Below are 27060 nucleotides of genomic sequence, written 5' to 3'. Positions count from 1 at the left end.
TGAGTTCTTTGCCGAGCTGAATGCGCACTTTCGTCTGGTTTGGTCTGCCGCGCCTCCCAGATCTCCAGATGCATTTGAGATATCAAAAAAGTACTCCAGAGTGTTGTTCAGCATGGGGGTGAGTAGAAAATGAAGGCTATCATGTTTTGGGTGTACTATTCCTTTAAGCCCAAGCGCCCCCTTTCAAGGGAGATGCAGCTCTTTTGCAACAATAATGAGCTTGTAGCTCACTAACTGTGAGACTAAGTCACAATTATCATATGTCCAAATCTTCACCTGAGATTCCTCTACAAGACTATCCAATTAATTCTTATATCCACCGACCAAAAAGTGCTCAGAAAGCCAAAATGCAATTTATGACCCAGTTTGTGTTTCAGAGGGCCTGGTTTCAATAACCCACATGATGCTTTGCTAATGAAAGCAAACAAGACACGGAATCTGCAGAAATCAAAGTCATTAGCAAAACTCTGATCTTTTGTAACTGGCCAGTCAACAAATTCCTCCAAAAACCCCAGCAAACCCCAGAAAAGCACATCAAATCTGTCCTACATTTGTTTTGTTTTTTTCATCAAAAGATGTTATCATCCAAATAAAAGTCTGTTTCTGGAATACGTTCAACCAATAGCTTATTTTCAGCAAAATGTTACTTTTTCTCTCTGTATTGCTACAGCAACATACCCATATTTGGAAGCTGTTCCTGTGCATAAAGCACAAATGCCTCTGCTACTCTCGTGTGTTATTCGCTGGAGCTTCTGTGTTTTGTAAACTGATTCAAATCATTGTTTTCTTTAGAATGTGAACTTTCCAAAGAGCTCTGAAGCGCCATGATTGGACAAATGTTTGTTTTTAGAGTTGCCCGTTTGTCCTCATGCATTTTTATCAATTTAGATTTGTGTATATAACGTCTTATTACAACATGTAAATAATGAGTGCTGAAAAAATAACGTGATATTTTGGAGGAAAACTATTTTTATTACCAAATATATAATATATATTTTATATATAAATTTATAGTAGCATTCAAATTTTTTAATTTCAAGAATAAATTCAAAATTTCAGATATTATGCCAAACACAGACACAGTAGTTGTTCACCTGGATTTTTTTTCAATCTAAGCATCTATAACTTGTCAGTTGCTTGTTAGATGGATGCCAAACTTACGACATATGTATCCAAGTTGTTGTACTTGCAGTTTATTATGTTTATTTCTTTTGTTAAAGGAAAATCAGAAGTTTTTATATGCAAAAATCTGTTGTTTTTTTTAGGCGTTATCTTTTTATTTTTTGGCTAGCTAAATCTTATTTACTCAGGCCCAGAATAATTTACTTTAAATTTTCTCTTTCACTTCATCCTCCAGGACCTTTATATCAGTTGATAACAAGATTAGCAGTTTAGGCAGTGTAAAATGTGTGAAATGCTTTATGAAGTATGAGTATGCCTTTGTTTGGAAATTGAACTGCGAGCTTAAAAGGTTAAAACCTTTTGGCCTACATGCAAACAATTACGTGTGAAAGCTAACACTGGGCCTCACCTTCAACACAGACTAGATGGTGAAGCCAGCAATATGATGACAGGGATTCTATTCTTCAGCCCCTGAGGTGTTATAAGGTAAGATGCTGATCATGCTGAAGGTACGCAGAGCTATACCAAAAGAACAGCTGCTATGCAGTATGACTGGGTTCAATTTTACAATTCAGCAGCACAACATCCCTAAAAATATGACAGCTACAGCTAAAAAAAATTTTATACTTAGATTACTCTCTGGAAAGTTACTCTAACTTTCCAGATCTCAATCCAATTAGGATACATGACAAAAAAAAAAAAAAAATTGCTTGGTTAAATCAGAAAAAAAATGTTGTTCATAGACACTTTGCACCCTCTCACTTAGAGCTATTTTGAAACAAAGAATGGGTAAGAATTACAATTTTTTTTATGTGAAAAAGCTGGCAGAGACATATTGCAGAGGACAAGGAAATGTATTTTGATATCTTCCACATTGAAATCAGCTAATTATTAATGAACACATCAGACATTTTATTTTTGCATTGTTTACCTTCCATTGTTATGCACTATTTTTAGTTTATCTTTGGGTCAAATTTGTTAGGTAAGTATAAAGCACAATTATAGATTGGACAATTGCAGAGATTGCTTTAAATACTGATCATCTGCAATGTTAATGCCTTACACTTACATCAGGTATGCAGTCCCCAGTGAATCCAAAAAGCCCATTTGCGTTGTCACTCTTCATAATCCTCAAAACAGCTGTGGGTCTGGGAAAGGGAAGGCGTGCACCACCATGCACATCCACCAGCTGCAGATAGAACACCTCCTCTCCCTCTTCCTCCTCATCATCCCTGGTTTCTACGATGAACGACTTCTGCCTCTCATCTTGGCGGTACCGCAGGTAACCTGAAATGTTTCGCAGGTCTGCTTTAGCAGGCTGAGAGTGGAGCTCGTGGATCTGGCTGCGGTTGAGCCTCATGTGGTACAGGCGAACATCCTGGAGAAGGCCGGTGTAGCGCTGTTCACCTTCAAGGTCTGAACCTATGAACACTGAAGCAGGTCCTACAGTAGAAATACCAAAAACAGTGAAAATTACGTAATGCTTTTAATATAATCCAAATAAACATATTCTTTTATAATTTACTATCAAAGAATCTACAGTTATAACAAAACTTTACAAATAAGAAGTCTTTGCCACTTACTGAAAAGTAATCATCTAAATACATAGTGGAGTTTAGGTGTGCATATTGTAAATTCTTTATTGTCCCACAATGGGGAAATTCACTCTCTGCATTTAACTCATCCAATTGGCTGCCACTGTTGGTGCCTGGGGAGCAATCTGGGGTTGGGGGTCTTGCCCAGTTACCCAGAGTGGCAGTCCATGGGTCTTGAACTCAGAAGCTCTGGGACACAAGCGCAATGCTCTAACCACTAGTCCACCACTACCAAGGGCCCATGTTGCATGCTTACCAATTTTTAACTTTTGTAAATTGATATTATAAGATAAAACTTGCACTTAATGCATTTTTTAGCTCAAAACTGGGCTTTCCGTATATCAAGCCAATCCAATTATTATCATTTTAATAATGATAATAATTATTTGAATGTGTCAAACAAATAGCAAGGGGCATTTAAATTAAATAGACCTTATAATAAAACAAAGTAGGTTGGGTTTAATGTACTACATTAAGACCACAAACAGAATCTTAATTAAAGCTACCAGATGCCTGGCTCCAGCTCCTTCTCATTATTCATTTATTTACACACATCTCTTAAGTCCTGTACTTGTACGCAAGAGGCAAACATGTTTATCTGCAGAGAAACGCAACTTAAATTTCGCACAATGCAGTACATCAAGTTTCCTTGTGTTAACTAAATAGCACAGCATAACAACTTATCCTTTATGTCTCTTTGGTGACTGTTTATAGTAATAGAGGCACAAGGTATTTCCCCTCTTAGAGCCTTTCGCAAAGCACAAGCCATTGTCTGTAGTAATTAGACAGACTATGAAGAGAAGGAGATGCCGACTGATTTCTCTGAGCTGTGACAAAATCCAACAATGCGCAGGCTGTGCAGCCACTCAAGCATTGCAGAGCCCCGCAGCTCAGAACAATGAGGCAGCAACTGAAAGGTGGTAGGTGGGTGTGTGGGTGATGGAAGTCCACATACAATAACTGTATATACACAAACTAGACTTCCAGCAGTAGCTGAAAAAATAGAAGAGTTAGAAATAACTTATAGAGGTTGCTTTAGTTCTTATTGAAAATTTTTTGACATTGTGAAATAATTGTAAAGAAATATGTATAAGTAAACAAACACCTTAAACCATTTCCTATATCAACCACTTGCTGATGTGTCTTTATTAAGCACCACAGTCTAAGGTTCCATCTTCTCCCGCTTATTCCAGCAGTTTATAGAAGATGGATGGACGGACAGATGGATGGATGTAGTGTTTTGTTTATTTTTGCAAGTTCAAATGAATTTGATACCTCATCACTGACTTTTACACCAAATGTAATGGTAAGAATCATATTTAAATAATCCAAAGACTTACAAAAATCATCTGGATAATGTAACAGAATCCTGTTAAGATCTTTCGTTTTATATTGATTGACAACATGGATGCCATTTACATTGTGAGTGGCAGATTTTGCGCATTTTCTGACTAACTTTAGATTTAAAAAATAGGTCTTTTAATAAAGTTGCACAAAAGTAGATTTTGAAAAAAAATAATTGTTTTCTCTAGAGGCATGTTGGCTGCTCACTCAGAATGAAATAACAAAGCAAGGCTTCAGCAGATTCTGATCCTTATGCTGAAATGCCATTTAAATCTATTGCAGTTTTGGTCGTTTTTCACTGGACTGTTTTGAGTCCTTAAATAAGCAACATTTTAATGAAGTCCTTGACTTTCTTTCGGTGAAAGAAATATGTGTTTGTATTCTTTGAGTGTCAGTAATGTAACAGAATGCAGAGCTCTAACACCCAGCAAGTGTTTCCATAAAGTGAACAAGCCCTTTTGACAGTGATAAGAAAAGCTATTAAGCTTTGTCACACCTGATCATCCTGAGTATTGATAGAAGAAAAAGATCCCGGCGTAAGACAATAAAAATGTTTCCTACAAAAAAGATTTGAGCTATTTTCTAGACTCAGTCATTACCAAACCAACTCTTAGGGTTCACTTGTTGCTTTAAGACAATCAGTTTTTAAGTTTAGCCAAAACATTTCCAGTGGATCCAAGTCTGGACTATGCCTTTATCTGCAGTATTGCCTTGTAGCATTGTCTGTTTATTTCCAGGATCACTCTACATTTAGCTAAGTCTATATTTTTATTAGCTACCCCTAACCCCTGCTTAACAGATATAATCCCCATATCATAATGTTACCACAGTATGTTACTGTGAGGATTAGACTGTTCAGGTTTATGTGTGGTGTTAGTAGGGAATATATACCTTTTTAGGGTACTGTAAATGTTGTAGTAGACTACTGAGATCCCTTCTTTACAGCACCATTATTTCAGAGCATGCATTTCATAGTAATGATGATCAATAGCAGACAAGACAAACACAAGCACTTCAGAAAATATTCAGGGTATTTCAAAATAGCTGTTGAGAAAAGCAGCATACCATCATTGATGCCTTCCCCTTTGATGCTCCTCAGACCTCTAGGTATAGAAGTCCCATCCAAGAAGAACTCAATAATTCCATCATCAACAGTAATGATGATATGTAGCCATGTATTTTCTTCCACAAACTTCTCTGCTGTGGCCCTTGCCACTTGGGTATTATTTGAACCTATAACTGTGTAGTACAGCATCACGGTAACATGTGATTCATTGCAGTGGACTTTTACTCCATAGTACAAGCTTCCATTGCTTGTTCCTTTGGACACTATGAAGCCATCAGTGTTTAGTCTGGGTGCCAGCCAAGCTGAGAAGGTGAAGTTACCAACGGCTGCAGGTGCATCTTCAGGGGAGATGGTACCGTAAGCTCCTGGAAGGCCAGAGAAGAACCAAGTGTCTGTAGCTGAGTGGTGTCTCCTAGCATGAGGCCTGAGCTGGACCTCATTTGGAAAAGAGGCTTGCAGCAGCAGATCGTTCATGAGAGGAAGACCTTGTGGGAATCTTGCAGACACTATCTCCCAGGAAACTCGTACATCGCCAAAAGAGCCCTGCTGTCGGAGTATGGTGAAGGAGGTAACATCGGACATATCATTTTCATCAAGCACATCCTCAGCAACTTCTTGGTCCAAGTTGTCCAGAGAAATGGCAAAAACACCAAATGGGTCGTCGTTGAAAGGAATAAGGACTGAGGCATTTAGAGAGGTCTCAGCAAGTCGCCCCCCTCCCCCTGGGTAACCACCTGAAAGAACACAAGCATGGAGTTAAATAATATTCATTTTATTTTAAACACTGTCTGAAATCTTAAAGTAATGGACTCAGATCCATTTGTTTAATAAATCTGAGCTAATAATTACCTGAAATATTGACAAGCCTGAGGACGAAGAACTCATTAAACTCTGGACGTTTATCAGAGATGGCCTCAAGGCTGATAGGTTTGCTTTCCTCCCCAGTAATAAAGGTGATGGAGCCAGACGTGTTTGCAAACTCCTGGTTTTCTTCGAGAGGTGTAGCTGAGTCATTGGCAAACAGCTGCCAGAAGACTGTAACATTACCAAAGTGTCCCCTTGCTCGTAGAACACTGGACAAAAAGAAGAAAACATTACGAGGCATGACCAACTAAGTTCAACAAAAAATGTAAACACATTTGTTAACATAAACGTGAAGTGAGGAACTGTTTCTTACAAAAAACTGTTGGTCTTGCCTTCTTCCACAGGTTTTTCTACACTTTCTAGAGAAAAAACTCCATTGGCATCGTCATTGGCCTCAATCACCACAGTAGCTGTGTCTGCACCATAAACCACAGCATCGCCTGTGTGCACATTGGGTTAGATCAGAACCTAAATCAATGTACCGTAAAAGTAGAAATATAGACATGCTGATAATAAACCAGAGTCAAAGCCAAAAAATAAATAAAAGTTAAAATGGGGTCTGAAAAAGGGGTTCCATAATTAGGCCCCTTTTAGAGTTTTCTAAAAAAATAAACAAGGCATACAAAGTTACTTGTAGGCTATATTTAGCTAAAATTACTTTTTCCCATAACTGCTCTGAAAAGACCACACAGCAAGTTGCCAGACTATGAGCACATCATACCAACCGTGTAACCAAGCAATGCTACTTGCAATTAAGCAGGCAAAATAAAAAGTGTAAAGCCTCAATGAGCAGCTGGTTTGGGTTTAATACCAGAACTGCTGCAAACCAGAGGTGACCTAATACTCATTATATTCAAAAGAATATAAAGCTCACAGCTTTATGTATTGTACTAATAACTTGGTAGTTTTTATCTACACTAACATAAGCCTGGAGAAAGAATTTATAAAGGAGAGGTATTAAAGGTGAGCTAATCTAAATAGCCACATTTATCCTGAGTAAATTTAACAAATATTTTTAGAGGGCCAACACTTACACATAATTCCAGAAATATATGTATATGAACTAAAACACATCACCTTAAAAAAATATTACAAAATATGTGTTTTATTTGGATTTTATGATACATCAACATGATTGCAGAGAAATTTGGTATGTTAGAACAGGAAGTTGAAAAAAAAAAACCCATAAATGTAGCTTTTAAAGAGATTTAAATATAAAAATCTTTTATAGAAACAACTTAAAGTGTGTTGCAAAGGTTCAGAGGTACACTGCAAAATACTGAAATATATGCAGGTCAATTATAATCTGAGTAGATAAGACAATCTGCCAATGAAATAAGACGATTTACATTTAAAAAAGAAAAAAAAAACTCCAATACTTTTTTCATGTGCATTAAACTCCAATGATCTTATTTCAAGAGCAAAATATTTATTCTATTGGCAGATCATCTTATAGAGCTGCTTAAATTACGGGCTTATATGCTAAATTTAAGATAGTTTTTTACTGAATTTTGGATTGGTTTTTGCAGTGACATATAGAAGAAAGTGCTCAGTTTAAGATAAGATGAAAGTCTAACTGTCATGCATTAATGCAAATATACTACCAGTGTAGCAGGAACAGCTTAATCGCTATGAGTTAATGAAAAGAGCTAAACAAGAAGAAACTTGGTCAGGGGTGACAAAAGAAGCTTGAATATTGTACCCACCTGTGGTGTTATATAAAACAATGTAAAAGGGTTCATCTGTTTCCGGTATGTCATCGTCTTCAATAATCACTGAAATGTTTTTCATCCATTCTCCCACATCAAACACTAACAATGTGGTGTTTGTTAGAACAGTAAAGTCATCTGGTGAGGCGCTACCAAAATCCACTCGATACATCACAGTAGCCATAAAGTCAGCTCGACCCGCCCTCAGGACCGTGAGATTAGCAGTGTCTCCCTCAGCAACACGCACAGTGACTGGTTCTGAGATGGGCAAGTTAGTTTCAGGAGAGGAAAGATGAATAAATTATTGGAGCTATTACATATAAATATTGAAGAATTTTTAATATGTTAGCTGTAATGTTACCAGAAAAATATATGGGGTCATCGTTCTTATTAATCCACAAATTGGCACTAAGTACGTCTCCCAGTCTTGCTCCACCAGTTGCATTGTACAGTGTAATGGTGAAGTTCTCCTTGTCTTCTGGAATCTTATAAAAACAGAATAATAATAAACATTAAAAGACATTTAGTTAAGAAGTCTACAAGCTTTTATAGGCTAAGTCTAACAAGTTACCTCATCAGGTACAGAGGAGAGGGTGAGGTTTTTCAAGTACTCTCCTTCTTGGAAGGTAATGTTTCCCTGCACAGGCATTACATCTCCTGCCAGAGCTGGTTCCAGGACCCACAACACTGACACTTCCCCAAAGTGACCCCTATTCCTCACCACAGGGTACACAGCTGAAAGACAAACTATGAGTTTTATTGCCAAAGGCTCATATCATCTTGAATATGTTTTCTCTGCAAAATGATTTTTATTAATTCCCATTCCCAATTCCCATTCTCTTTGTTCAAACAGATTCAGTGCAGATAATAGGTCTGAGCATTAAGGAGAATCCACCTTCCATGTAAAATTTAGCTCATTAGCTCACTTACCCTGTTGTGTTGTCTCTCCTTTGCTCTCATCAATGGTCATTGTAAGTCCTGACTGGATAAACTCAATGACTCCAAAAGGGTCATCATTGTTGCGGACAGTAATGTTGACCTCCCTGTGGTCGCCTAGACGACTTGGCGGAGTACTGTGGCTGCTGAGTACCACGGAGAATGTCTCATCGAGCTATATGAACATACAAACAGGTGTAAAATAGAAAAACATGTTTTAGGACACTACTGCCAAATTAAAGCCATCTCATTTCCAACTATTGCCTCACCTCTGGTATTCCATCAGGCTTTGCAACCAGGGCCACCACCACCTCTCTCTCCCCAGGTTTAAACTCAAGGATGCCTGTAGCTCCATAGAATTCAGCACTGCCTGATGGTGACACTGTGTATCTTATCAACTGTTTCAGGAGTTGTCCTTGAGCTCTGACCACACGAAGCTCCACAGCTTCACCCTCCTTGGTTTAAGATGGACAGACCAGAGAAAAAGGAATGAATATCAGCTAAAGCTTAAACCAAGAGGAACCTCTACAATCCTAATGCCAACATAAACAGTCTTGGTATATTTTCTCACGATGAAATTATAATAAAATCACACAGAATTTCTTAGGCAAGAAAGAATTTGGATTATCTCATCCGCACAGGGTGATATAGACTAAAATATAAACATGTACGCATTCATATTTCAACGTAGGTACCTAAGCATGTTGTAGAAAAACAATATCCTGTCTTTGCCTAACAAGTTCTCATCAATTTCAAGTAGAGTTTTTGCTAATATTCTCATCAAAAATAGTTTTTCTTTTGGTTGGAGTCCTAATTCGACTTTATGGGAAGTCGACAAATTTCTAATAGGGTTGAGGTCAAGGCTGTACCAAGGGCAAGTAGCTACGGTTGTTTTGCAAATCGATTAATCCGCTGATTTTTCCCCGATTAATAATTGGACAGTAAAAGTTATTTAAAGATTTTTTTTACAGATTTAAACCAGGTGAAACTAAAACTTTTCTACTTGAGTTCTGGATAGAGCACACTGACAGACGAAAAGGCTTTTAATCTTAAATGCAAAATATTTATTACAATTTTCGTATAATTACTGCTCTAAGTGGGTTGCTCTGTCAGCTAAAGGCGTGTTTTAAAGTCTCTATACTCCAGTTAATAATTAATCGATTACTAAATTAGTTGACGATTATTTAAATTATTGTTTAGTCAAGATTAATTTTAATTGTAGCATTGTTAACAAAATAAATCCTCATCAAAATGGTGCCAGCACCATGTTGGGCAGCTGGTACAGTAATGTAAGGGATGAAAGCCTTGCCCTTATTACTCCAATCATCCTTACTGCTTTTTCAGCATAAAAGAGAGTTAGAAAAAAGCATGAATATATTAATAATACCATGAATACCATGAAACATGAATAATACCATGAAACAAACCAATTTAAAACAGCTTTACCATTTAAAATGAGAGCAAAGAACCTGATATAAAGCTCACAATTTTAATCACAGCTATATAAACAATCTAGATTGTCGATAATAAAAAGTCTAAATGAAAATCACATCAGATTTTATGATGGGAGAATGTAAACTTCTAACCTGAAATGGAGATTGCTATTTCTTATGTTGCTATGTTAAATTTAAGCTTACGTTGACAAACCAAGGACCTCTGGAGAATTGGGAAAATTCAAACACTCCGCCAGGATCATCGTTCTCCATGATAACGATCTCTCTACTGGTGAAGCCTGCTTTCAGGATCTGATTCTCCACATTAGTCCTACAAATCAAAATTCATGAATATAAAGAGAAACAGACAAGACTAGTAACAGATCATACAGAGAGAATACAAAAAGATTTGCTTAATACAAACTGGATGTTTCGAGTATTTTGCATTTCCAGTTTGCAGAAACCTCTGCCATGGCAGTCTGCTTTTTACTACAACCTAAATTTGTTCTTGTTTTTATTTCAACATCTTAAAACTCCCACAACAGCACCTAAAGCTTTTTATTGTAACTTCTTAATGCATTCCTTGTATTGTCTGGTGCACATTCATTATTAATTCCATATGCTGACCCCCTGCTGATTAAACCACTTTTAATAACAATGTCAGTCAAGTATTTGTGTGTCAGTATGTGGGTATGTGTGTGAGTTTCTATAACTCCAAAGGGGTGTGTTTATGTGTGCATGCTAAGAAAATTGGAGCCAAGCTAGCATACTATAATGAGCATCACAAAGAAACGGTTTACAAAGAAGGATTTAAGCACTTCAAACAGTCTCAGCCAATGAGCTGCATGCATTAAAACACCATCTTTAAAAAGCTACATAATCAAGGCTGGTTAAATTAGTGCAAAACACATACTCTCACGACAAAAAAACTCTGTTTGATTACGTTTTTCACACCATGGCAGCATTCCCCAATCTATTCTTGCCCCCTCTACATTCCCTTCCCAGACCAATACCCCAGAAATCCAGAAGTAGGCACTTGTCTGAAAAGAGAAGGACTTTATTCAAGTTACACAAAGGGCCCAGGTTCACTCCACTCTCCACTTACCCAAAGTACACTATAAAGTGTGCAGCCTCCACCCTGCAGGAGAGGAGTGGGAGGGAGAGAAAGCCATGGTTCTCATCAGACCACAGGCTAAAAGATGTAACAAAACCCCCATGTCCACCAAGCACACGATAAAAATGGCCTTTTAGAAACTCTATGAAACACTTCTCTTTCTATTTTCTTCTGTATGTCCAAACAATATACACATTTATGCCATGCATGCAAACTGGCCAACTTTTAGCTTGATGGACCATGACTGGCTTATATTGAACCCGGAAAAAAAACAGGGCACATATTCATGAAGAATCCTAAAAATAGCTTTTGGTGATCCCATTTTAGAAAAAAAAAAACATTGTAGAATTTCTTAAACTCTAACAATGTTTCAAATAAATGTTACGACAAAAGCTTCCCATACAGCACCAGAAAAAACATTGTTGTGTTGTAAAAAATGATGTTAATATCCTTAGCCTGATTGGTTATCTAGACATTGTTTTGTGTGATGTTATCTTTCTTTGGCTTTTGTCTAAGGACCAGCGCAAATTTCCCGCAAAGAAAAAGACAACAACACACGTAAAAGTCTGTCTCTTTCGCCATGAATTGCCACCCAATGCCATCTCTCTACCGGGGCTCAGTCTAATGTCTTGTTTTTGGTTATACAGTTTAAGCAGTCAAATCTCTTTACAGCATTCGTTCTTACAAGACACAAACAGATATTGTGAGGTGTGCACTTCTAAATCCTGGGGTTTCTTCTTACAGTTTGAGCTGTAGCTGAGAAAGATTGAAGACATCGTACAGCAGGTGCCAGCCATTACAAACATAGGAATTTCTGTCAACTCCTTGCTTAGAGTTGCTCTAAGCAATCATCTGTATCAGTCTTAAGCTAAAATTTCTCAGCAGACATTTTATGATGGAAGCTTTCTAAAATGACCATGAAAATCTTTGTACAGGGCATGAGCTTTTTCTGTTCTTTTTATTCAGATCGACTGACAATAAACCAAATTAAACCAATTTAAAACCAAATTAGATTTTCTATAACATGTCAAAATATGTTTGCAAATATTCAGGCTGCAGGAAAGCAGAAATAAAAGTAATTTCAATAAATAACAGGAATTGAATATTTTGGCTTTTTTAAGTTAAGAGTTAAGCAAATTTCCTAAATTCTTAATAAATGCACTGATTGTGAATATAGGACGCTAAAAAGCAGGTAAAGCAATCTTCTATTGCAATCACTCTCAAATCTGAGCCTTCCTTGCAAAACATGTAAATCATGACCATTCATAACTGCAAGTCTATAAATAAATAATTGAAAATCTACAATTATTTTTAGAAATGGGTTGCAACTCAACATAAATGAATCCCAACATTCTGTTTGGTGCAATACTATAATGTTAAAGAACAACAACTTATATATACCTGTCCAGGGTGAGAAGCAAGGTTTCATTGACCTCAGGGATATCATCAGCCATGATGGTTAGATTAATAAAGGCGTCACTTTGCCTCGAGAGGAAGACAACAGAGCCATTAAATGGTGCCAGATCATCAGCAGTTACATCCTTACGACTTGCACCAATTGGCTGAAGGCTCCAGAACACCTCAGCCTGACCATCTGTCCCATCCCGCCGCAGAGGGAGGCTAACCTAGAAACAGAAAAGTAAAAAAAAAAAAAAAAAGCAAATGCATAAAACAATAAATCTAAAAATATCTGTTTTTTGTCAATTTTATAAAGCAAAAAAATCAAAACAATAGCAATACACATATCTTACCATGCTGGTATTGCTGTTCTCTGGTTCATAGAGCACCACTGTAGTGTTATTTGTGAAGCCAATTTCCCCATTAGCAATATCAGGGGTGACAGTCAATGTGAGGTTAAGAGGTCCCCCGAACCTTGGGCTGTTTGAAGGAATTGATGGGGTGATATCAACCAGCTCCAGTGTATTTAACTGGAAACAAGGGAAAAGATTCAATTTACAGAAGCTGATGAGCTTATATAAATGTTGATAGGATATCATTGCACTGGCCTGCTAAACAATATTAGCTTTTACTGTAATGCTTTAATAAAAGTGCTCTATTCACTTATTACCTAAATAAACATCTAGCTGTAAAGCTTCTTAACTGCGTTTGTGTGATTGTTTACGTTTCTATAGAACATCAAGTAGGGTTTTCTAGCAGCTGTTGCTCATTTTTAGGGTTAGTGGTTTGTTTAGACGGCCGGGCAAATCCCATAGAGCCTTGCCAGACCTGAGTGCCAATGTATGCCAACTATTCACACATGCAGATGAGGCCCTTAAACTTTGGATGACTTTTATTTAACCAAAAGTACAAACCCAAATGGAAGTAATGCATTATTTTTAGATCTGTAACCACTAAATTGCAATTCTGTTCCATTTTTAGATACCTGAATATGGAAATGTGCTCCATTTTGCAGAAAGGCATCATTCCGGATAGGCAGTATAACGTGGACCGTCCGTTGATGAGAAAACAAAACATTAACAGACCTGCTAACATTCAGAACCTGGTCTTGGGCCAGATCAGGGTCCACTGGACCTGCAGGAATATAGAGCGCAGTCAGGGCCATGGAGACGTTACCCAGCATGCCACCATCTCTCACAAAATTGAGAGAGAGGAATCGTCCCTGGGGTTGGCTCTGAATACTCTGTTCCTTGGCTGGGTCAAACCGGAAAAGTCCATAAACATCGTCGCTGTCCTGGATATAAAACACCATCTAAGGGAAAATTTAAGAAGGAAGGAATACAGGTAATAAATGAGAAAAAAAAATGATTCAATGAATTATCAAAAGCAAAGATTTCTGTAATCAATACATATAGGTATATTTTCCCACTTAGTTCTAAGTAGGATAGCTGGCTGATTTAACATGAATTACATCAGAGTAGTGTTGTAGTCAAGACCACACCAACCTACACCAAGAAGTACCAAGACAAAGCCTTTTCAGGACAAGACCATATAAGGTATTGGTCTTGAAATGTCTTGGCATTTTCTCTGTCCTCGGTACTCCTAGGTCTTGGTTGGTGTGGTCTTGAATGCAACACTAGATTGGAGGAATTCAGTGAATCCCTAAATTTGATCTAATTAATTGGATAAAGGCTTTGGCCAATTTTATTAGTGAATCTCATATTTATCTAAACTCCCAAAAACTCTATCATTGAAGTGTATCAGAAATGTTTGGATTTTTTTACACTTTATAGTGGCGATCACTTCCTATCTCTGTTATGTGACCTTCCCTACACACGTTGCCTAACAGCTGTGAAAATGTGTTAAAATGCAGAGAGAGCACTTGAAACACCTAAATATAAGATGGTTAAAGTAAACAGCTTCCTTTATGAAAATTAGGAAAAACCACAGTATTTTTGTGATTCTGTATATGATATCCAAAATATCCACTTAGGCTCAAGGGACCTTTATTTCTAGAGCACATTTCAGTGGCAAGTGGCAAATAATTAGAAAGCAGAAAATGTAAATAATTAATGACAATAAACCTAAATAATATTAAATAACATGATTATTAAAAATAATTAAAAAGAGGACATTTGGACTGAAAATTGTAAGATAATGTTTCGATAGCAGTCAAAGGCCACTCTATACTAATGCATCTTAGCCTTTTTACAGTTTTCTGGGAGTTTATTCCAGATTAGTGGAGCATAGAAACTAATAAATGCTGCTTCTCCATTTTTGGTTCATTTTGTCCCATAGTGCGACTTACACCTAAAGCTTATAGTGGCACATGATCTGGATCATAACCAAATTCAAATAAAATATTAATTAAAATCATGACCATAAAAAAACTAAGAGAGACACAAACTCTCCTAAAAACATAACTTCCTTGGAGGAAGTAAGTAGAGCCAGAAGATCTGAGAAGTCTAGGCATTAGATTCACTGACAAAAGTTCTGCAATGTATTTTTTTGAAGCTATTAAGTTATTTCTAAATTAATATAAGTTGTTAAAAGTCTATTCTTGGAGTTACGGGGAGCCAGTGTAACCATCGGAGAACTGGGGTGATGTGCTCCACTTTCTTAGTTTGGGTGAAGATGTGAAGCTATTAGTAAAAAATAACATTAACCAATTACCGAAAATTATAGCAGCTTGCTTCAATATAACATCTATTATTGTTTAAATAAAAAGATTTTAGTATTATTGGAAAGATAAATCGGAAGAAAGATGAAGCAACTATTTACTGTAGTTAAAACTTCAGGATTTCTTAGCATGGACAGTTAGAATTAAATTTAGCTACAACCTGGCTCATTGTTAAAAATAATTAAGAAGTATCATAAAAAAAAGTTTTTAATTTTGCTTTCAAATGGGTATACAGCTATGTATATCATTCTCCATAATATGAAAAATTACTTTTAATTAAAACCTTAAAACACTTTACATCAACATTTTACATGTCTCTATTTGTATCTTTAACTGTTCTTATTAAGTTAAATTTGTTGAACCTATACTTTCTCATATTCAAGTTGATACCAGGATCGGAAAGAAATATTTCTTTGAAATAAAAAAAAAGTTATCTAAATCTTCTAGGAGCATGAAACTTTTTCCCCCCCGTTATTTTGTGCTAAGTGACGTATAAAAAGAAAACAAATGACAGAGAGAGACTTGGACAGCAAAGACATTACATGAGAATGAAGGTAGTAAACCAGAGCCACAAGCTAACTTTGGAGAGAGGTTCTCTTTAATTAACTCAGCTCAAAACTGTTGCAGTAGTTTTCAATGAGCGTTAAATTATGCCCCATATTATCCTAAAGCGATCATGGATCCGGACGCATGTGAAACACTTTCACCTAATGCAGTCAGCAGACCATTAGACTATATGTTTATCTCTATGTCTTTTAGGTCATAATCCATTATCATTTAAGTTGCATATTTATTTTCAGGCAATCTGGTTTGCACAGGGGGGAACAGACCTCTCTAAACTTGAGGATGATTGTCTGATGTGTGTCTGTTTGTGACAGAGACTAGACTTTGATCTGCCCACTGCTTTCACACTTTGCCAAGAAGCTTGGGCAAAGATGGAAGCCATAAAAGACCACTTCAGCCATGCTTAAAAAAGAAAACAGAGTTTCCCCACATGCAGAGCACGCCTTCTGTTTCCGCTTTGTTTTGATTTGGCCACATTAAGGGAACACCCACAGAGCAAAGCAACACACCAAGGAATCTTTTCCTGCTCCATGTGGCAAGTTTGCATCTGTAGCTCACATTAGGTGCCACATGCATGCATAACACATGGATGTGTCTCTTGACAAGTGTAGGAACAAAGCTCACCTCCATTGGTTCGTCAATTTCTGCGTTTCCGGTAACCGTGTGAGGCAGCAGTTTCAGAACAAAAGCCTCTGCTTCTTCGGGTTGAACATCAGCCACGATGTTTAATGAAATCACAGCGGTCACCTGACCGGCAGAAAATGTTACAGTTCCAAACTGTGGCATCAAGTCACTCAACACTGGTGAGCGATCACTGGAGTTCCTGCTGATAGACCAGTTTGCAGACACTTCACCGTAGCTTCCTCCATTTCGTACAATAACAATCCCATCAAATCTGGAGAAGAGATTATCTTAGATGTTATCACATTCGATTAAGTGCAAGCAGTCTTGTAAATTATGAGATATTTGAATTACTTTTGTGTTAGATCTTCATTGATGATGATTGGCTGAATGAGAGCAGCGCTGCTAATTGACAGGACGCCATAGGGTTTATCATTGGGCTCGATGGTCACCAGCACTGCATTGGGTGAAACTAGCACAGCGTCTCCTCTTATAGTTTCCTCTAACAGGACCACGTGGAAGGATTCTGCAATTTCTGGTACGTCATCATCGCTAATGTTGAAAAAAAGGCTGGCTTGGAAGACCAGTGGAGGGAATGTGATGGTCCTGACTGGTTGCAGGTCCAGGAAATCCACACCTGGAGTAGCACTGCCAACTCCTTCACCACTTACCACCATATAATCCACAGACACCTACAAAAATAGAGGTTTTATATTAATTTAATTGAACAATAATGGGTTTTATAACTATTTAGAAAAGCACTTTCATCTTAGACATGACATGACCTAAAAATTAAAAAAGTCAGGAAGTTTAGATAGTACAACCTCAGTCTCAACAGATCCAATTAGTGGCCCATTCTCAGTCAGCCGGCCGCGGGTCACATTAAGGCTAATGACAGCGGCAGCTTCTGAGACAGCCATGACAGAGACGGAGAAGCGCAGGGGGCTGTCATTTTGCCGGATTCGTAGCTGAACACTGCTGGTGTCGAGGTTGAGAAGGGCTCCACCTGCCACACCTGTTAGCTTCACTGTAAATACTTCATCATTCTCAGGGATCTAATCAACAGAGAAAGACAAACACACATTTATAAGATAGATTTTAAAACTTCAAACATGACAAAAAGTTACATGGGAATAGATTTTTCTGCAAGGTATTTTTTTAATTCAGAATTTTTGGGGGGAGTTTAGTTGGTGGATAAAAAAACTGGCAAAAGAAAAGAATAAATGTTTTCTTTCTTTTTATAGATAAATACCTAAAATTAAATTTTTATTATGATTCCTGTTAATAAAATCTAATGAAACCTATTGCCTCCAACAATTTCTTTTCACAAATTGAGTCCATGTGTTTGTCATTTAATTTCAGGTTGTGGATAAATGAGAAGTCAGAAAGTTTTAGGATTGATTCCATTTCCCCTCCCAATCTGCCCATGAGCAAATTACTTAACCTCAAGCTACCAAATCATCTGCATATCAGAGTATAAATGTGTGCATATGTTTGAGTTTAGCTTTGTTAATTTGGCTGCTGTGCAAAAGTGCTCTAATAAATAGCATGGTAGGGTTTTGAAAGTGAGGTCAGAACCTTTACAGTATATTAACCTCTTAGCTTTGCCGTGAAGGCCTTGAAGGTTAGAGAACATCAATGAAGGAACAGCATTATGAAGAAACAATCAAGCCTCAAAGGATGAGTATAACGCTTTGGAGAGGAATATTCCAAAATTTTTAACAATTAATGGTTTAAAGTTAGATCCAATATCACTTTACTAACATTATCACTGAAATCCTGGAGCAACAACTAGATCATCCAAGAATCTGTGAGAATACTAGAAAATACATGTTCACACACATGCCTCATCCAGACTGAGTTAGAGGTTTCTTGCATAGAAGGATCATCTACAGAGCTGAGTGACATACCCTAAAAGGATTGTTTAGATTTATTTTTACTATATTATGCATTGCTTCATGTTAGGCAGAGAGATGTAACAAAAAAGAAAAGAACGATTTTTGAATTGGACTATTAGTGCTGCTGATTGATACCTGATCATCCTGAATGTGGATACTGAATCTCACTGCAGCTTGTCCTACAGGAATGATGATGCTGCCTCTGTCTGGATCGAGATCTTCAATGGCAGGATTGGGACCACCAGAGATCTAGAATAACAAGTTTAAAATAAAAAAGGTGATATTTAGTCTTCCACGGGCAATCTGCATGGATTATTTATTTTGGGGGAAAATATCTTTTTAAATGTGCTCCACTGTCTTCCTACCTCATAGCTTACAGTGACCGTTCCATATGTTCCTTTTTCTCTAATTAGGGTGAAAGGCACATTCCTTTGTCTGGATTCATCAACAACAATCTCTGCAGTCTGATAAGGGAAAAAAAAGAACCAGAGTCACATCAGCTTAAGCAGACTTCAGAGGAGTTAAAGAATAAACTGAAGTAACCAAATTGTGTGTAAACGGCTTTAAGCTTCAGGTCTAACATTCATATCATGTGAAAGGTTCTGAAAAAATGGCGAATTGGAAATAAACAATGGAGTTCTTACCGAGTTAAAGCCAATTATTCCAAAGGCATTGTCATTAGACAAAATGGTGATTGTTGCCTTGTTTGGTGTTCCTAGGATTACACCATTAGAGGAACTCTGGAAAAGAAATTCAAATTGGTTACTTACAACTGGAGGAATTTATGTCAATGCTCTTTAAAATTAATTCTCCTAAAACTTAAAATGCTAGGTCAATGAGAAAAGGTTGGAGCATCCTTTTTCTCTTATCTGCTGTCTTTGCTTCATTCCTGTGCACCCACTGAGTATCCCTGGGGAGACGGCACAAAGGCAGGAAGTGCTGGTTTCTGCCTCAGCTGCTCAGTCAGGTTATCTCTCTGCAGGGTATCTCTTTAGGATTTGTGCTGTGCTCTGTCAATTGGCACTAAACCCAGACAAACCTAACATTCAGCATGCTTGAAATAACATAAGAATTTTATAAGCCTTAAGATGCAAGTTTAAAAACACGTGTCAAAACTTTCTATGTTATATAAAAAGTATATAGTCTAGTTGGGGGAGCTCAAAATGATTTTTTTACTAGTAAACTTCTTTTCTGTTCAAAAAGTTAGAATAGGGCCAATAAAAATGGATTTACTGTAACAGAAATGATTTGTTAGGTTTATGGGAAAGTCTATGTATTGATACAGCTGTCTAGCAAACATTCACTGACATACTCTACAATCAGGACCAACCGCAAAATAAGAAGTTTTCTGCTTACAGAGCATATTGTTGGAAAATTGAGTAGGATTTGTTTTATACATAAAAGGTACACAGGCTATAGGAAAAACTGTAGCCAGTGATCCTGAATAAAAATCTATTAAGAGTTTGATGGAGATTCACAAAATATGGACTGTGGCTGAAGTCACTGGTTCAATAGTTGTTATAGATGTATTCAGTCAGGACATGGGCTAAAACTTCCAGATTTAGTGAGTTAAATGATTTGTGAACCAGATATTTCAGAAGAATCTTAACTTGATGAAGGTTAAAAAAAAAAAAGAAAAAAAAAAAGACTGGACTACTGCCAAATTAACCAAAGGTTAAAATTTAGAAATACATTTTGGATAAAAGTCTGGATAACAAAAAAAAACTAGAGGAAGGTCACAAAGGCACAGAATCCAAGTTGTTGAAGACAAGTCTGAAGTTTCTGCAATCTGATCATTTGAGGAGCTTCTGTTTGGCTTTTAACTTCCAACCTGTTTTGCGTCAACCCCATTTAGTACAATATTGTCTGTTCAAACAGATCTAGCTGTCAGGAATGATGGATGAAACCCAATCACCCCTTTATTTCTCACTTTTGCTTGATCTATGACACCCATGGTGGCACACATTAATTCTCCTGACAGCCCATCAGTAAGATGACCAGGCAAGCATTTGGCTAGAGCTTTGTCTCCGCTGTAGTGTAAACAGAGTGGGCCTCATCTGGTCTTTGACTCTGCTAACAGCCAAAATGTCGACTTTAGCCACTGGATTTAAAAGATATTAAAATTAAATAGTAAAAGAAGATTTTCATCCTTCCTGCTGTTCAATTCTGCAATTATACATGCTAATTGATTTATTACATTTACAATAAGTGATGCCTATCACATTTATTTTGGGGTCTTTAACGGTTGGGGGATGACAGCAAGACAAAGCCCTCCCCAACTCATCAATCAAACTCGACAGCCAAAGTCTGATTGAAACCATGGAGATCGTCTCTAGGAGAAGGCATTCCATAATCTGATGAGACCTTGCTGTGTTTAATGCTAGAAAATATTTACAGCTTTCTTATTAAAGCTCAGTTATAAAAAATATATATATTTTTCAAAGTGATCAATCAAAGTGATGTTAAATCTCAGCGTAACCATCCGCATATTTTACTTTTAGGGAGGAGTTTAGGAGGTTTAATATGTAATGATTAATATGTAGGGATTTTCTTCAGAGGGTGTTTTATAATTTTAAGGGTGACCTTGCTTATTTCTCTTTTTCTATGGGTGCTTTCAATTTCTGTCAGCTTTCTACATGAGCATACTGAGCTGATTATGGATAAGGGCTGCCCAGTGGTGCAGCTTGCAGCAAGAAAGTTCCAGGTTTGATTTTCGGTTTAGCTACCAGATCTGCTCGGGTCCTGCGCATGCCAGTGACGTTGCACTATAAGATTGGCTGAATGTTGCACCATGACGTAAAACATTGTTGTTGCCCACACAATGATAACAACATAATGCCATGTCCGTGTGCTGAGTTGGGAGCATCTGTACTGTTAGCCTGAATAATGGCTGATGAAGTTTTACCTGATCAATAACAAAACTGAAAAAAATATGTTTATGGTGAACAAAATATCTTCAAAACCATGGTAATAAAGGGGGAGAGCTGGGTAGCGCTGTGACTAAATGTGCTCAGTACAGTAGCTAACAGGTAAGCCTGTTTTAAATCGCTCAGGTAGATATATTAAGCTACACTACTTTAAACTTTGTGTCAACAACAATCGTTCGTTTTCTACAAGTAGAATAACTTGTTTACTTGGTCTAAAATCGCTACGAAAGTCATTTTTTAAGATGTTCCATGTGTTGCCCCCTGCCATCAGATAAGCTGAGACTTTTTTTGTCTCCTTGTTAGATGGCAGAGCTCAGCCTGCCTTAGAGGGCAGTACTTTCCTTCAAGACTGAAAATGATAGTTTTCTGCCTTCGGCTACTTTAGATTGCCGAAGAAATGTAAAATAATAGCAAATATGGGTAATAAGATGTTGAGACTCCGGAAAAGATTAGATTCTTAAGAAACGGGTGCTATACAGTTTGTCTGAGTGGCGTTGCCATATGATGACATCATTAAAAAGGACAGGGCCCCAAGAAGATCTGACCATCCGAGCAGATGTGGTAGCTACACTGGCCCGGGGTCTTTCTGCATGGAGTTTGCATGTTCTCCCCGTGCATGTGTGAGTTCTCTCTAGGGACTCCGGCTTGCTTCCATAGTCCAGGAACAAAATTGCTAGGTTAATTGTCATTTCCAAATTGTCCTTAGGTGTGAGTGTGTCTGTGTGTTTTTGCATGTCTTAGTGATGCCCTGGACCCATCATCATCCTGACAGAATAAGCAGGAGAAGATGGATGGATGGTTTATAGATAAAAAAGAATGCAAAGTACAGATCTCTGTCTTATAGGGGTTTGAAAAATAATTATCTCATATTTCAACATATTTTTACACACTGGTTGTAAATTTTGATATCTGGAAAAATGTTTCACAAAATATACAGAAATTATGTTCATGGGACTGTTTGCAAAACATGGAGCTTTGATTCTCTGATGGTTATTTGGTCCACATATATATATATATATATATATATATATAATTAACACTTCATAAATACTGTAAACACATTTTATTTCACCTGTAGTTTAAGGTTGAAGGTAAATGTCTCATCCGCTTCAGGAAGGTCATCATCTTTCACAGCAATGAAAATGGTCTTACTGGACTCAGAGGACAGAAGAAAGGCTGCAGCATTGATAGCTTCAAAGTCCCCAGTGTCGACACCCTCTAGCTGAAATACAAATATCCAAAGGAAAAGAAACAAGTTACTATTTTTAAATCAAATTTAAGGTATCAAATTCACACATATACAGTATATGTTTAAACTTTGTTCTAAAGTGTGAAAAAGAGAGAAACCTGGTCAACAAAATGATGTAAACAAAGTGAAATAAAGAATCAGAGACAGGGGAAACCATACGGATATGAATGGACATGAAATATTTTAATGTAAAACTTAAAAAATCTATATAAAAAATTATTAATATTATTCATAAAATGTAAAGATATGGTTCCATAGCTACAGAAATTATTCATCATACTAGAAATAATGCTTAAAATGCTTTTAATTACATTGCAAGGAAAGAATCACTGGTATATGGAGGAGACTAGGAAAGTGTTGACTCTCCTCCACATGTTGCTCCATACTCTCAGTCAGCTGCACCTTCCAATTTCCTTACTGACATAAAATAGTAATTTGGCTGTTTTGGAACATTTCCTTAAAAAAAAAAAAAAAAAAAAAGGCCAAATATGGTATTAAAACACAAAAGGGCCTCACGTCATTCCTATGTACAGAATTTTTTTTTGACTTTGTGGTATTTTACACTATAAGAGTTAAGATACAGCATATATTAAAGATACTATTCAAATTTTAAACATTTGAAAAAGGAAAAAAATGTATAAATACTCCTAGGGATGGGAATCGAAAACCAATTCCTGTTCAGAACTGGTTCCGTGTGTTCAAAATCCATGGCACCGTTTGCAGCTCGCTTAATGATTCTCTTCATGGTTCCAGGCAGCACCAGAGCCTAGCCCTGGGCAGCACGACTTACGTCACGTTTTTTACGCAAGTTACACACATGGCATTCAGTAAGCATGTACGACGTGACCAGGCGTAGGTCTAGAAAAGCAAAACAAAAAAAATGCCGTACCATCGGGTTAAGCGATAGAAAGTTTGGCTTCATTTTAAGGAAGAGAAAGATGGCAACAAGGCGCTTTGCAATCATTACAAAGTGGCGATTTCATCCGCGGGAGGAAACATCCAACACGCAGAAACACCTGCACACACAACATGACATACATTTTAACGAATGCCGTGTTTTTGATGCTTCCGGACAGAAGCTAAAGTTACAACCAGCATGGAAGGCAACTCTGGTGGTAAGTGGCTGGTTTTATATCACTGGCTGTGCTTAATGTGGTTCCTAGTAAATCATATGCCATTTCCTGAACCAGTCCTAAACCAGTTTCCTACCTCTCTTTGGGGTTATCAAACCTGCTACAAAGTTGCTCCGCAATTAAGGGAGCGAGAAAAATGTGATGCTTGTTTATTTAAATCAGGGGGAGAAGAGTTTATTTCCCGAAAATTGTACAGTAATGTTTTTTTTATTAAACGGATGCCTTCTCCACTAGCTTTAGATGACTGTAGCCTGGCTGGCTCTGAGGCTGGCAGCCCCCGTTCACTGCCTTCTGTTTTCGCCGAGGCAGGCAGAAATAGAATGTCCCAGGCGAAGGTAGACGACTGTCACCGTGCAATTACAAAGTTTATTGTTTCACAAGATCGATAAGAGAATCGATAAGGAATCGAATCGTTTCACAGAATCGATAAGGGAATCGGAATCGTGAAAATCTTATAATATCCCAACCCTAAATATTCCTAACCCACACAGTTGTGTGCATGTCACAAAAATAGAGTGTAGGAAAATGCAGGAATCCCTCCTCAATCTACGTTACACGGCATAGTTGTACAGAAGCAGAGAAGCTGAAAATTAATCTCCTCCATGTGGTTAAAATAAATCCCCGAAAGATTCCTTGGCTAGAATTTCTGCAAAATTATACTGTTTGCTTGAAAATAAGCTTATGTCTGACTGAGATGTAAAGAAATAGGTCCTAGTACTGTAGCTGTGAGGAAATGATCAGAAGATAAATCTGAGTAAGGACAGCTTGAGTAAAATGAAAGAAAACTTTAATTTGGAAGTAAAACAATTAAATGTGATATTCTAAACTAAAACAAAGAGAATAATCTAAACTTACGAGAACCAAAGCAGTCACGTTGATTGGGTCTCCCACTCTCTCTACAACCAGTCTGACCACAGCTGTGCTGGTTTCATTGACAACAAATTCTGTTTGCCCCAAGAAGCGCAGCGTGGCTGATTCACACGTGGTGCCAGGGATGGACAGAGCCAGAATCAACCCAGCTATCAGGAGGACAGGGAGCATTCCTGCAAAAAGAGGGAACGTTCGAAACAAACAGAAACAGTAAATGCATGTATATGTTGAGACACAACAGTGAAATATTTTCTCCTTGCAATTTGAAAAATGTCTTTTTGCCTCCAAACAAAATGTATATAAATATTCAAACTATTTCATCTGCAGTTGGTAGCAGCTGACCACATGTGCGTTTTTGTTATACAGACTAGCATACATTTAGGCGTACTGCATACCTGCTTGAAAAACAGTAATATTCTATTAATCTAAAATGAATCTATGTTCAATCACTGATAAAGGACAGGTATTATCATTTTTACTACTTTACTCTTAGATTGTGTTCATGCTTGTAGCGTGTAATAGTTGTGTTCGTTTTCATATTAAAAAATAGCAAAATATGAATGACAAAAAAAAAAGCAAAAAACAATTCCTCCCCTTGGACGCCAACATGTGCTAAAGTGCCCTCTAGAGTGGCGAGGATGTGCTAAATGTGCTTTTTTTTTATTTTCTCCCCTGCCCTAAAAAAACTCTATTCAATGCAACAGAAAGCAGGTGAAAGTTGCAAAAGAGCAAAAAAACACTATATTTAAAACAAATGATTTTCAAAAAAAACAAACTTAAATTTAAGTCTGTATGCAGAAAATCTGCTACATGTTTTATGCAGCAAGGGGGTTAGGAGAAGTATTGTCTAAGAGCAGTAGCCTGGAGACATAACAAATTGATACCAGTTGGGGGTATTTAATTATAATCTTTAACAAGCCCAAATTACTAGTAATTCAATACAGGTTCTGACCAGCATGTGTTATAGGCAGCAATACTCCAATATGTCTGAGCACCTGCCAACACTGTGAATGATGTTTGAATAGTGTCAATTGGGAAGATAAAACATCCACAAGAACATTTCATTCTGAAGATACATCTGTTTTAACATCCAAACTATGTAAAAGTTTATGTGGTTACTTTTCTCACAACATGTTGTTTTGGCACTAAATTGCTTCATAAAGCTAATGCTACACATGTGTTGCACTGCAGAGGAAGCTAAAATGTTCAAACCACATCTACTGTACAGTCAAACATTCTTTCATCTGGCTCATAAACAGAAAAATCAATGTGGCTTATTATCATGCCTAAACATGGTGGGGGGACATTTGGGGAGAGCAGGTTTTGCATTGAGATACATAAAAAATACAAAGAATTTCTTCTGACATAAACTTCTTCTTTCAAACAACCCCCTTGTACACCTTAGTCTGACTGCTGACTCTTTTAAAATTGACCTATAATTTATCATCAAATAATATTTTTTTCTTAAGAGCAATATGTTTTCTACTAACAACCCAAGATGGCAACAGACTTGAAGGTGTCATAGTGAAACTTTGTGATAAAGCTTATAGTTACAGTGGTTAAGGTTATCCTGAGCTATCTATAATTAGGTTGCTATAGACTTAGAAAGCTGGAGGAAATAGCCACCTTTTTTCATCATTCTGCTTCATTCAATCTCTAACGTTAAGCTCTCTGCTTTTTCTCATCACAGCAACTTAATTTGGTCGGTTTCTGTTTGTCTGTGATGTTATCCAGGAGAGGTTTGGCAGCTGTGCTGCTGCCATCAATGCCTTTGTGGATGTTGAAACTTGGCCTGTTTTCAATATGTTCCTGTTTCTCTAACTATGACTAACTGTATGTGCTCTCTTTCATCCTCTGACATAGGAGCGCTCATCTGCCTGGCTGTCTGTGGAGCTGGTTGACAGTTGCCTTTTGTATCTCTGCTTCTTTTTCGATGTCTGCTTTGTCTCATTGAAGCCCAGTCATACTCGGCAGATGGTCACTCACACTGAGCCTGGATCTACTGGAGGTTTCTTCCTGTTAAAAGGGAGTTTTCCTCTCCACTGTAGCAACAAGCAAACAAGTGTGAGGGTTTGCCTTTGACTCATTGAGAATGCAATCAACTGGTTTTCCTTGGATAGAAAACTTTGAACCAATCTGACTGTATGATCTTGTTGAATTGTCTCTGTAAAGTGCCTTGACATGACATGTGTTGAGAATTGGTGCTATATAAATATGTGAATTTAATTGAATTAAATTCACAGACGGTACACCATTAGCTATATACACAAGTGCGTATCGAGTTTTGAGGATTTAACCAAAGGCTCTTTTTGTATCAATAAATTGTGAGTTAAAACATGCATATATGTTTTGAGAAACAACAGCAAGCAATATTAAGGTTTTACATCATCTAAGATTTCATATACTGTATGTTTAAAGCATTTGTTTTTGAATTTCTTCCTTTGTCACATTCATTCAGTGTCATTTTTCACGTTGTCACCTCTCAACCCTCTCCAAGGATTGCTGCTCACTCATCTTTCCATTTACTTTTCTCTCCT

At 37.3% G+C, this 27060-nt stretch overlaps 1 protein-coding gene across 1 annotated transcript in view; it reads right to left on the bottom strand.

The window, feature by feature from the left end:
• adgrv1 (adhesion G protein-coupled receptor V1) overlaps positions 1–27060 on the bottom strand; it is a 143887-nt gene that overhangs the window by 105288 nt on the left and 11539 nt on the right. Inside the window, exons 2-22 of the mRNA XM_015373314.1 lie at positions 24509–24696; positions 22344–22493; positions 18989–19084; positions 18710–18808; positions 18480–18593; positions 17271–17501; positions 16801–17138; positions 16450–16720; positions 13567–13893; positions 12935–13111; positions 12585–12808; positions 10274–10400; positions 8906–9091; positions 8631–8811; positions 8272–8435; positions 8062–8185; positions 7698–7958; positions 6305–6431; positions 5977–6200; positions 5127–5861; positions 2192–2565 (exon numbers count right to left, since the gene is read on the bottom strand). Of these exons, the coding sequence (XP_015228800.1) occupies positions 2192–2565; positions 5127–5861; positions 5977–6200; positions 6305–6431; positions 7698–7958; positions 8062–8185; positions 8272–8435; positions 8631–8811; positions 8906–9091; positions 10274–10400; positions 12585–12808; positions 12935–13111; positions 13567–13893; positions 16450–16720; positions 16801–17138; positions 17271–17501; positions 18480–18593; positions 18710–18808; positions 18989–19084; positions 22344–22493; positions 24509–24694 (4716 nt within the window). The 5' untranslated portion in view covers positions 24695–24696. The remainder of the gene's footprint in view (positions 1–2191; positions 2566–5126; positions 5862–5976; positions 6201–6304; positions 6432–7697; positions 7959–8061; positions 8186–8271; positions 8436–8630; positions 8812–8905; positions 9092–10273; positions 10401–12584; positions 12809–12934; positions 13112–13566; positions 13894–16449; positions 16721–16800; positions 17139–17270; positions 17502–18479; positions 18594–18709; positions 18809–18988; positions 19085–22343; positions 22494–24508; positions 24697–27060) is intronic.

This window comes from Cyprinodon variegatus, unplaced genomic scaffold, assembly GCF_000732505.1.
Source record: "Cyprinodon variegatus isolate N-32 unplaced genomic scaffold, C_variegatus-1.0 Scaffold85, whole genome shotgun sequence".
Classification (NCBI taxonomy): domain Eukaryota; kingdom Metazoa; phylum Chordata; class Actinopteri; order Cyprinodontiformes; family Cyprinodontidae; genus Cyprinodon; species Cyprinodon variegatus.
Note: the sequence above shows the minus strand (reverse complement) of the source record. Positions and strands in the feature narration are given on the sequence as shown.